General features: G+C 38.2%; 1 protein-coding gene across 7 annotated transcripts in view; it reads right to left on the minus strand.

Moving 5' to 3' along the window:
• Pgm2l1 (phosphoglucomutase 2 like 1) overlaps positions 1-12,645 on the minus strand; it is a 44,839-nt gene that overhangs the window by 7,695 nt on the left and 24,499 nt on the right. For 6 of the 7 annotated variants that reach the window (XM_052157640.1, XM_052157654.1, XM_052157630.1 and 3 more), the window contains 8 exons: positions 12,201-12,285; positions 9,778-9,861; positions 6,590-6,783; positions 4,828-5,017; positions 4,429-4,526; positions 3,496-3,673; positions 820-913; positions 68-197 (listed from right to left, as the gene is read on the minus strand). In XM_052157640.1, the coding sequence (XP_052013600.1) occupies positions 68-197; positions 820-913; positions 3,496-3,673; positions 4,429-4,526; positions 4,828-5,017; positions 6,590-6,783; positions 9,778-9,861; positions 12,201-12,285 (1,053 nt within the window). The remainder of the gene's footprint in view (positions 1-67; positions 198-819; positions 914-3,495; positions 3,674-4,428; positions 4,527-4,827; positions 5,018-6,589; positions 6,784-9,777; positions 9,862-12,200; positions 12,286-12,645) is intronic. The other variant, XM_052157647.1, reaches the window with a different exon arrangement.

Here is a 12,645-nt window from a genome sequence, read left to right on the forward strand (position 1 = left end):
AAGAAAAGGATCCCAAACCAACCAATCAAAAGAGTAACCAAGGCAGGTCTGTGGCGTGAGAACTTACATTTCATAAACTTTTGCCAGCTGCTCCTTCAGAGTTACCTTCCTGGTTTCCAGGAAAGAGGCCATTTCAGCAACAACAACAGCTGCACTCACTCCATCCTTGTCCAACACGGAGGTTCCGCACAGAAAGCCTGAGGGTTAGACGGTGTCTTTAGAAAAGGGGAAAACCTCCATTACACTTTCCAGTTCTGGACTTCTTCCCTGACCAGGGAACTGAAGAGCACAGTGTCAAGTCAGGTGTGATAATGCATAAGCATAGCTCAGCACTCACGGGCTGAATTGGTAGTTCATGGCCAGTCTAGGCCGTGGCAGCCAAGATCTTTTCTCAAAATAAAAACAAAAACCAAAAAACAGACATGAACCACAAAATAAATACAATGACAACAGCAAGAAACCCCAACTCCATCAGAGTCTAGTAACATGTATTCAGGGATCTTTAGGTTATTTCCATTCTCTGATGGAAAATATGATTCAGTCTTCTTAGGTAATCAAAGTTTTTAGAAAGGAAACATAAGCACAACACAAACTTAAACTGCGTGTACCTTCCCTAACACTGTGGCTACATAAAGCCTTTACCAAGTCCTTCTCTGTAATCAGATTTGAGGGGCTGAAGGTATATATACTGCTAGGCACATATCTCGGCATTTTTGCAACTCAGAATTATAGCCAGAAGGTAAATGTTTCTGCTCCCAGAATTACTGTATTTTAAATGCTTTCAACCAAAAGAAAAGATTATTAATATTTACTACATACCAATAGACTCTTCAAATGCAAAAAGAACTTCTTTTCCGTGTCCTAGGAGGTCTTTTATCCTACTTCCAATCCATTTAAAACCTGGTAATGTTTCCTGAAATGTAGAGGAAGCTACTCCAGTTAACTCTGAAGATCACATATTAAAGAGCTTATTTCTCTCTCTCTCTCTCTCTCTCTCTCTCTCTCTCTCTCTCTCTCTCTCTCTCTCTCTCTCTCTCTCTCTGGTTTTTCGAGACAGGGTTTCTCTGTGTAGCCCTGGCTCTCCTGAAACTCACTCTGTGGACAGGGCTGGCCTCAAACTCAGAAATCCTCCTGCCTCTGCTTTCCAAGTGCTGGGATTAAAGGCGTGTGCCACCACTCCCATGCTTAAAGAGCTTTTTTCTAAATAGTGAGCTTCTGTCACAGTCTTTGGTCCATAAAGGTTTATATAGTGGTAGATATATAGTCTCAAGCTACCATAACCATACCCACACAGGCACAATTAATAACCCACTAGCAGAGCAACAGGTTATTTACATAAAATATAACATGCTTATAAGTGGTGATAAATACAGATTCAAAATGACAGGTGTGTGTATACAAGTGCTACAATCATCTACTGCCTATTAAGTACTGTAATGGGTGCTTTACACCCTCCCTTCTAATGTTTACAAACATTACTGCCATCACAGAAGCTTAGAGATTATTCTTCTCAAGACAGCGCATAAGGATGGAGGCAGAGTTTAATTATATTGCTTCCCTGAAGCAATTGCTGTCCTTTAAGCGCATTATAACCTCAATATAAGCACTCATGAAGGATGCTATTTAGTCTTCTCGAGTGATCAATGCCTTTAAGTTTTTAGTGACATAAGTGCACCACATGCTTGAACCGCACATACCATTCCACAGCACCGTGGCACACACAAAGCCTTTACCGCACCCTTTTTGTAATTGGAGTTGAGGGTTTTTCATCTGATGAGTTACTGTCCAACTGTAAGACATGCCCTGCTTTAGTGTCAATAGAGAGGGCACATCATGCGCACTAATGCTAGAGCTCACCTTCACTAGCCTGTTTCCTAGTTCACTTTCCTGCTTCTCTCAAAACAACAAAACCATAGAAATAGAAAAGCCAACACCACCCTCAGTAAAAACAAACAAATTTATAATATTGCTCCTTAGAATTAAGTTTCTTTTATGCTCAAGATATATCTTTTTGCTATAACAAAAGAAAACAAGGACATGTTAACATATAACAAGGAAAATGTTAACGTAATTCAGAATCTTAGGCTTGAATAAAATTTTAGTATCTTCTAATTTTTTTATTTGTGTTTAACAAGCACAATATTAATTTTTCTTTTTTGTTATGTATGATGGGTGTCTATGTACACACATGCATGTTTATACGAATGAGGGCATATGTGTGCCACGGTCTACATGTCGACTTTAAAGGACAGCATTGGGACTTGGTCCTCATCTTTCCACCTTATTTAACACAGGGTCTCTTCATTGCTCGATTTTGCATTCACTGGGACAGCTGGCCTGTGAGCTTCAGAAGGATTTGCCCATCTCCGACCCCATCTGTCACAGGAGGACTAGAATTTCAAGCATATAATATTGTATCCAACTCCACATGGGTTCTGAGGTTTCAAATTCAAGTTCCCACAAGTGCAAAGCAAAACTTTGCCCACTGAGCCATCTTTCTAGCCCAGAATATTCTTTTGCTTGTCTAAAAACTAGAAGAAACTAAAAAAATTAGAAGATACTGAAATTTTATTCAAGCCTAAGATTCTGAATTATGATGTTATTTTCCTTGTTTATAGCAAAAACATATATCCTGAGCTTAAAAGAAACTTTATTATAAAGAACAGTATTATACATTTGTTTGTTTTTACTGAGGGTAGTGTTGGATTTTCTAATTATATTTCTTGCTTTTGAAATAAAATGGGAAAGTGAACTAGGAAACAGGTGAGTGAAGGTGAGCTCTAGCATTAGTGTGCATGATGTGCCCTCTCTATTGACACTAAAGTGGGACATGTCTTACAATTGGACAGTAACCCATCAGATGAAAACCTCTCAAATCTAATTACAATCAGTAACTAGATCTAATTAGATCTAATTAGCCTGATGATGACAAAGACAACAGAAGACAACTTAATTGGCATTAGTCCAAGAGGCTGGAAAAGCTGCCTGTCATAAGTCCATGGTCACTAACTGCCTGAGAGTCACATAACGTAACGCTCCAGCCTGAGAGTCACTACTTAATTTCTGGATATAGAGTCACTGGGTCTTAATTTGCAATTTAGAATTACGCTTAAGGTAACAAGTCATAATTCTGTATTTGATGAGTAGAAGCAAAGATTCAATGAGATCTAGAGTTTTCTAAGTCTGCGTTATTGATAAGTTAGATTTTCCTGGTCTAAAATGTTGTACGTTCACATATGACATTCCCAGACAATACTACATGGAATAAGAAGTGTTACTATGTCTTAAAGAATTTCATCTTAGTCAGAAATTCACATACTAGGTGATTTTGGCTAGGGTGTCTAAATTATCAAAAATACCAAGCAAACATGAACCGAGGTAGAAAACAGAGTTATCAATGAGATCAATGAAAGTCAGTTTGGTGCAGAGATGTCTTTACAGAAATGTTTAGCAAATTAGCATACAGACTTTTAATGAAGTCCCCTTCATTCTTACTTCAAAATGAAATCCTTCTTTAAGTGCAATTGCCTTTAAAATTTTAGAAGAGACAGTGGTGGCTAGCATGTAAACATTCTTCACATCGGCATTTGGTTTGTTTTTCTTCCAGCAATCAAACATCCACCACCCAAACAAGGCCGCCAACTCATTCCCTGTGAAAACTTTCCAATGACCACTGTGGAAAGAATAAAATTCAATGTCAAGACCTTCATAGGTTCTCATGAAAACTTTCTGACGTACAGCTTCAAATCACCTTCCTTTAGTTTAGATGGGAAACCCTAAATTCTATTATATGGAACTTTTGACAAAACATTTATTCCATCTTTTGTTGTGTAGTATACATGTGTATCTGTGTGTGCACACATGAATGTGCATATGTACAGAGGCCAGAAGTGAACATTGAGCAATTTCCTATATTACTCTCCACTTTATTTTTAAATATAGTTTACATTTCATTTATTTTTATTTATGTATATGTTTGTGTGCTTGTTTTCCTGTATGTGCACATCTCTGCAATGCCCATGGAAACCAGAAGAGGGTGTTGGGTTCCCTGAAACTGGAGCACAGACAGCTGTAAGTCACCTGATGTGAGCACTTGGAACCAAACCCAGGACTTCAGAGAGAGAAGGACATGCGCTTAATCAGGAAGCCATCTCTCCAGTTCTCTGCCTTTCTCTAAACCTGGAGATCATCAATCCAGCTAGGCTGGCTAGCCACTGAGCAACATGAGCCTCCTGCCTCTGCCTCCACCAGTGCTGAGTTCACATCTGCAGCTGACCTGGTGTGTCCTGAAAACACAGATGTGTTGTAGTCACTTACTACCTCTGGCTCCCAGAATCTTTACACGCCCTCTTCTATGACAGTCCTCAATTCTTGGAAGGAGGGGATGATGTAGCTGTCCCATGGAGGGCTGAAGCTCAAATTACTCACTTCTCCTGAAGTTCTGCCACGGCCAGCCGGTCTGCATCAGGGTCTGTGGCTAGCACTATCCGGGCATTTTCTTTCTCTGCCAGTCTCAGGGACAGTTCCTAAAACAGTGACCCGAAAAGGTTAGATTATACTAAAGAACCTAGATCCAATGTTCTTGCTCCTAAGAGAGGGCATTATGTCAGTGATATGAATTTCAAAAAGCATGCAGTCTAGAGGTTGAACGAAGGCCATTTTCTACAGAAATTTCAAGCCAAACTCCTTATTGCTCAGTATAATTTAACACTATGGAGCCTGCTGCAGAGCACAAGGAGAGCATGGAAGTCATCTGTGTGTCACTCAGACCCATCTAGTCTGATGGCTGATAAGCTAAGGATCATTTAAATGTTAGAAACAATATACCAGCACAGATTCTCCTTCTTCAGGGTTTGGACATTTAACAGTAGAAAAGTCTGGATCTGGATCTTTCTGCTCTGGGACTGGAATTGGAGGCTTAAAACCAAATACTTGAAAAGCCAGCTGCACGTAGTCATGTCCAACTCCATGAAAGGAAGTATGTACAAATTTCAAGGTGGTCTTTGAATTTAAGTCCCTGTAAAGGAGATTCACACACACCCTTACTTACCATTTACTATAACAAACAAAATTTATAAAATAAATAGCAAATATTTCATAATATCCATAAACTCCCAAAATAACCATAAAGAGAACACCTAAATCCATATATACTTGGCACTTGGTTTCAACATGCCAATTCTGTCAGCCTGATTTTGCTTTTTCAAAATTCATATTATTTTACACAAAATACCTTAGTATTTAAGAACATAATTATATTCATTATCACATCTAAAAAAAACCTGAACAACAATTTTTAAATGTTGTCTAATATCCATGTTCACCTGGTTGCTATGTCTCTCAAATCTTTAATTTGTAGATGTTCTTTCCTTATGTCTCCAATGCTTGCTCTCCCCACATCATGTCCCTTATCTTGGCATGCAAATTATGCATCTTTTTTCATAGTTTGTTTTTCTTTCTCCCCTGCCCCTTCCCTCTTTTTCAGGTTCAGACAAGATCTTTTAAATGTCTCCAGCTGGCTTCAAACTCTCTTTGTAGCTGTGGATGACTGTGAACTTCTGGTCTTGCCTCCAAGTGCTGAGATTACATATGGTATATCACCATTCCTAGTTTGTGCATTACTAGGGATTCAGGAGGGCTTGGCACATTCTAGCACTTGCTCTATTAACTGAGCTACATCTCAGCTGTTGTTTATATTAGGACAGTCCTCTGATCTGTTACTACTATGAATGGGTCACTGAATCTAGAGGTAACATTCAATTCTATTGTAATTCCTTTGGCAAGAATCGATGTGTACTTTCTACCAAGTCACAAGAGGAAGTCCACAATGCCAATGTCACAGTTAATATTTATCAGAGTCCTGTCAGCCTCATCTGTCCATCTGCAATTTCCTATCAATTTATTCCCAGTATAAGGTTTGGGGATGGCTGCTAAGGTTCATTATCAGGATCACAAAATTGTGATGTTTTAATTGTATTCTTTCTGCATTTAATAGCTGAATTTTTGGGGAGCTAGATAGTGGTAGAGTGCCTCTAGCATGTATAAAGTCTGGAGTTCAATCTCTAGCACATAAAAAAAAAAAGTAGCTTTCTTTTTCTTTGAAAAATTTTCCTCTTTCAGTCAACTCTTTAACTCTGAAATGGAATTTACACATGGAAAAGAAAAATTATGAGAATCAATTTTATAAGTGAAGATTCACAATTCATTAAAAGCCCTGAATGGGTGATTTTTCGGTCTACAAATACACAAAAGTAACCAATAATGTGCTTTCTTACTAACAACCACTGATTTTTTTTCCAGTTAATTACAGTGATTCTTCACTTTGCTGACTTTGTAGTCTTTGGTTAGTGACATGACCCTCATGTTGGTTCTTCTATGTTTTTAATATGACATAGGAATCTCTTAGTATGTTAGAGGGGAGAGAGGGTGGAGGGGGGCAAGAAGGGAGGGAGGAAAGGAGGAAGAGAGAGGGAAGGAGAGAGAGAATGACTGATTCCAACACCAAGCTCATTTAGGACATTTTCTATACTAGACCTATATATACACGTTAATCATATTCTAAGGTTATCCTACAGTTCCACTTGGATACCTGTAAAAACAGATCTTTTTCAGATCTTCCATGTATTTCTTGCAAATGTCCTGCAGAGGATCTTTCTTCAGTGGGCTGGTGTCCACTAAATTATCATTCCAAGAATCATTCCAGGGTTCCACACACTCTTCTATACATTTTAGAATTTCTTTATCATGTGGAGATGTGATTTGAGCACCAGTTTCCCAATAAACCTATGTGATACATAAATATAGCCATAATTAGTTAAAATGCTTGTTAGACTCTTTCTTAGCTAGAGTAGAGAAGATCTCTGGTATTTTGAAGAAGAATATCAAATTAAGCAAGTAAAAATGTCAATATTAGACTAATTTACTAACACTAAAATACATTGATGGCAACGATTTTAGAGAAACTTGCCAAAAGAGAATCATGTATTCTTTTCTACCTTAGAATAGTTAACTAGTAACAAGTCAATATAAGGCATCAGTATAACCACCTTATATGTACACACCAGTGTCTACTTATAGATGTATAACTCTATATTAAAGATAATATATAAAGATAATATAAAAAAAAACATGAAGTGGACTAAAGAGATGGCTCAGCAGTTGAGAGCACTGGCTGCTCTTGCAGAGGACCTGGGTTTGGTTCTCAGTAGCCACATGGCAGCTCAGAGCCATCTGTAACTCCAGTTTCAGTCTCAGGGGACCTAATGCTCTCTTCCAACACTGCAAGGAGGGTACTGTACCCATGCAGGCAAAACATTCATACACTTAAAATAAATCTTTAAAAACAAAGAAACCATGAAGTATCCACAAAGATGTACATACACTATTAAACTCACTATGAAATAGAAGAAATCATTTCCACAATAAATTAAAGTATTATCAGAATTAAACTATGTATCAGAAAAGATAGATGATGTTAAGTCTCTATATGTAGCTGAACCAGTTTCCAATTTATCATGCAGCTTAATCAATAAGGCATTAGGAACAATCACACACACACACACACACAAGCAAAAAAAAAAAAAGTTAAGGGTTTCTAAGCTGGAGGGGCTTAGCTTCGAAAATATTTATGCTGTTCTATCATGGATATGACATGGAACTCTGCTGTTACACCCTAATAGGAAAAAAGCAGAATATATTTGCATGCATAGATTTCATACTAAGCTGTTACAGCAACGTGAAGAATTTTAGACTTAAAATTCTTCTATCAACAACAAAAACAGCAGGAAGTATACAAACTCATAGAAATAGATTAACTCATTACTGAATTAAAAATAGGTCAAGACAAAAATCAAGAAAAATAAAGCTCTCTTATAATTAAAAAAAAAATGAAGACACAAACATAGCCGAGCTCCTGGGACACAATGAAGGCAGTTCTAAGAGGCAAGCTCATAGCACTGAGTGACTATGTTAAAATGAGCAAACAAACAACCCTGAGAGATCTCACATTAGAAACTTAGCAACACACCTAAAAGCTCTAGAGCAAGAAATAGTTGAAGGGAAGAAATAATCACACTTGAGACTGAAAGTAATAAATAGAAACAACGACAAAAACAATACAAGCATCAATGAAATGAAGAGTTGTTTCTTTAAAAAATCAACAAGATCAAGAAACTCTTAGCCAAATTAACCAAAATATGGAGAGAGAAAAAATCCAAATTAAAGATTAAAAAGGACATTACAACAGGCACTGAGGACATTCAGAGAATAAGGAGGTATTTTAAAATCTAAATTCTACTAAACTGGAAAACCTCAAAAAGGGAAAAAAAAAGATGAATTTCTTATTATATAACCTACCAAAGTTAAACCAAGATCAAGTAAGCAATTTAAACAAATCCTCAACCTCTAGTAAAATAGAAGCAGTAATTAAAAGTTTCCCAAAGTGTCCATATTTTTAGGATATTTGTGTTTAGTTTCATGAGAAGTTTGTTAAAACTTGTGTGTGTATCCCCCCTTCAGATTTACAGATGGTTGTGAGCCATCATGGTTCCTGAGAGTTCTGGAAGAGCAGCAGTGTCTTAACCCTGAATTGTATCTCTATCCCCTCTCAAGCATAGTTTTTGAGACCGGCTCTCTTGTTGAACCTGGGTAGAGCTCCTTGTCTCAGCTGGACTGGCTAGGTGGCCAACAGGCCCCAGGTCCCCTGCCTCTGTCCCACAGCACTGGGACAGATGCAGCTATTACATGGCTGCTGAGGAGCCAAGCTTGGGTCCCATGCTTTCAGAGCAAGCACTTTACACACAGGGCCATTTCCCCAGTCTCTATGTTTTAACAGATGTGGAACCCTTAAGACTGTGGCTTCAGTTCACATTTCTTCCTTGAGTTATAGGTCTCCACAACCAGCTACTCAGGTCACATCTGCACCGAGTGTTACCTGGTTAACTCACAGTACCTAAAACTTACATGTCACAAACTGAATTAATTGTGCTTCTTCCCTGCCTTTAGGAATGGGCCAGGCCCCAAATCCTTTTTGTTTTGTTTTATTTTGCTTTTTAAGACAGGGTTTCTCTGTGTAGCCTTGGTTTGGCTGTCTTGGAACTTGCTCTGTAGAGGTTGGCCTCAAACTGAGAGATCTGCCTGCCTCTGCCTCCCTAGTGCTCAGACTAAAGGCATGCATCATCACTGCCCAGCAGGCCCCACATCTTAAACTACTATTAAACCTTTCTCCCATTTAAGGTAGAACTTGGTGTGTCTGGAGTCCTTCCAAAGAAGAAGGAAAATGTAAGAATGTGGGTCCATCTCCCAGAAGCCTGAAGCACGGCTCAGTGCTGTACCGTGCGCACCAAATACACCTCGCAAACTACTTTTCACCTCTGGCACTCTATTTTTGATGTTTTGACAGAGAGACTAATGAAGCAAGTAGGTCCTGTGGCCACTGAGAAGCTGAGGCAGCACAGAGAGGGGAGAATGAGCTCAAGATACTAGTTTCCTGACTCTTCTCATTCAGCCTTCATATCCTTGATGTATGACATGACTTGATTTCTGAAATTATAGAGATTGGGATGGGATGAAGAAATCAAGGAAAAAAGGAAGTAAAAAAATGCCAAAGAAGAGACCATTATAATGTGACCTGGGAACCAGTAAACACCATCGCGGTATACATCAAAGATTTTATATGTCTCCAATGTCTGGCTTTGTTCCTCAGTATAGAAAATATCGAGTATATATTATTCAAGTAAAAGTTATAAAATAGGCAAAGGTAGGGAGTCCAAGGCTTACCTTGTACCCGTTGTCCTCTTTGCGGTTATGAGATGCAGTAATCATCACACCTGCAACTGCTTTGAGCTCCTGAACTGCATATGGCTGAAAATAAATTTAAAAGAATCCTAGCGGCATTCTTCCACTTTGCTTGCTAGATATTAATACATTTTCTATGAATACTACTTGGTTAAATAATGCAGGAAGACACTTAGATATCATAATTTAAGATCTCCCCGCTCCAGTTTTGATGGATAAAGTCCTTCTCTAACATACACAGTTCAACAACCATCCAATTATCACCTTGAATGGTCTTTCCTCTCAACATCCTATTGCTTACTGATATAAAAATTTTTTTATTCTTTGTTATATAATAATATTTAGTAAATGCTACATGACAGACACTGCTAGACTGGAGATATGGCTGGCAAGTATAATTACAAATAGTTGGAGATGGAAATAAACTTAGAAGCCATCTAATCCATCACAGGTTACATGAGTTTTATCTGGCATTACACAGTCATTAGGTAGAAGATTCAAAGGTATACTCTTTTGTCTTCTAATTTGACGATATTTACATATACTCTGCAGCCTCCATGGTACGTAAGTGTCAGCTCACCCTTTTCTTGATTATTTCTCTTCCCTGGATGCTTCCTTCCTTTTTCCACCATCATACCAACCACTCTCCAGACCACATAAGGTGGGGGAGAGGAGAAGAAGGGCGAGGAAAGGAGAGGAGAGGAGGGGAGAGGGAGGGAGAGGAGGGGAGGGGAAGGCAGTCAGTAGATGTTCCAGGTCTGATCGCACTAGTCTATTCCCTTAACTTGATTCCAGAAACAGTTTCAAAACCCAATCCTGATCAGAGTTCCTTCCCCCAAGATATTCTGGCTATCCCTAGTCAAAGAAGACATGATGATAAAAGGGAGTAAAACTGAGATGACTAAAAATACCTTACAACGCTGGGCAGTGGTGGAGCACACCTGTAATCCCAGCACTCTGGCAGGCAGAGGCAGGCGGATTTCTGAGTTCGAGGCCAGCCTGGTCTACAGAGTGAGTTCCAGGACAGCCAGGACTATACAGAGAAACCCTGTCTCGAGAAAAACCAAATCCAAAAAACCAAAAAAACCCCAACCAACCAAACAAACAAACAAAAAGAATACCTTACAAATACAATAGAATAATATATAAACATTATTAATTCCTTAAATATTTGATAAAACTTCTATATAAAGTCATCTGGACTTGTTATTTTAAATTTGAGAATACTTTTAAAAATACCAACTAAACTTACTAAATAATTATAGATCTTATTTAAGCTTAATTCTTACCCGTTTTGATGTATCAACTGTTATTCTAGGAAACTGGCTATTCATCTAAGTTTGCACATTTATTTGAATTACACTGTTAGAAGTATTATGATTATCTTAGTTTCTACTGTATTTATTACACACTCCTTTTGTTTGTGTCTTGTATCTTCAGCACTCCACAGTTTCATCAATAAATCTTGTTACATTTATTTAGTTATTTGGGGGCACATTCATGACATGAGAATAGAGACCAACCTGTAGGACTTGGTTCTCTACTTGTCCCATGTGGGCCCAGGGACGGAGCTCAGGCTGTCAGGTCTGCACCTGGAGTCATGGCTTCCACCCAGTCTGGTCTTTTGTTACTATCTTACTTATACTTCTATTGTTTCATTTGTTTTGATCTGGTTTACTATGAACATACTATTAGAGAACCAGCTTGCTATCTTAATTAACATCTTTTCTTTTGCTAACACATTCATTAAACTTATAAATTTCCCTCAAAGTAGGGCTTAGTTCTACTTTACAAGTTTTGCTGTTTGTTGTTTTCATTACTGTTAAGCTTTAAAGACACACAGTCTTTGCTTTACCTTGCCAATATACTCCCATTTCCACTACCACATTTTTGTCAAGTAGCACCAGTCTCCTTCAAACTTGAGACCATGTTCATCAATTATAACTGTAAAGCAGTAACAAGGAGATGATCTATTAATTGCACCAAGTGCAAATGTAGTTGGTGGCTCTTTAGTCCAAATCACTATGTATACAATAGATCTATCAGGTCAGTGGCCAACCATAATCAATCTTTTAAAAGTCTTCTGGTGACTGGTCACTGTCTGTTTTTCAGCTCTCAGATGGAAATGCACACAAAACCCAGCTCAACCTGCTAATTGTGTGCTCAAATCTATGTTTCATTTTTGTCCTGATAAATCAGTTTTTGAAATAAGATCATTAAACATCTCACCATGACTGTCAGCTGGTCAACTTACATAGACTAAGCTCAAAGCAAAACTATTTTTCTTCCTTTGGCTGGATTTTCATTGGGTTGGACATATATAGGGCAAAGATCTGAATCATAATTGACTTAAGAAATCCCCTGAAGGACAGCCGGCTGAGTAGTAACTACCATAGCATACTTACTACGAAAGGTGTAGGAACGTATCTTGAAAAAAGGTAAACAGGAACATCTTTAGCAAGCAACACTGCAGCAGTGAGTTTAGCAAGCCTAAAAAGAGAGATTTCATTTAGTCCTTCCTATATTTTAATAAACTAGCCTTCTGTATAATAAATGTTTCACAATAGAATTATTCTGAATTTTGAAGCAGGATCTTCTGTAGTAGCCAAAGCTGGATGGAACTATTAAGTAGGTTTGTCTCAAACTCACAGTCCTGCCTCAGCCTCCTTTATGTGCTGCCATGCCTAGCCAAACAATTCTTACCATCACTAATTATTTAAGCTTGATGCTCCAACTTGAAACTGTTAAGTAAGGGTTTTGTTGCTGTTGCTTGTTTGCGTGTGTCTTTTCTTTAAGGAGCTAGGAATATGGCTCAGTGGTAGTTCAATGGCTTAGTATGTACAAGGCCCT

Source organism: Apodemus sylvaticus, chromosome 1 (assembly GCF_947179515.1).
Source record: "Apodemus sylvaticus chromosome 1, mApoSyl1.1, whole genome shotgun sequence".
NCBI lineage: Eukaryota > Metazoa > Chordata > Mammalia > Rodentia > Muridae > Apodemus > Apodemus sylvaticus.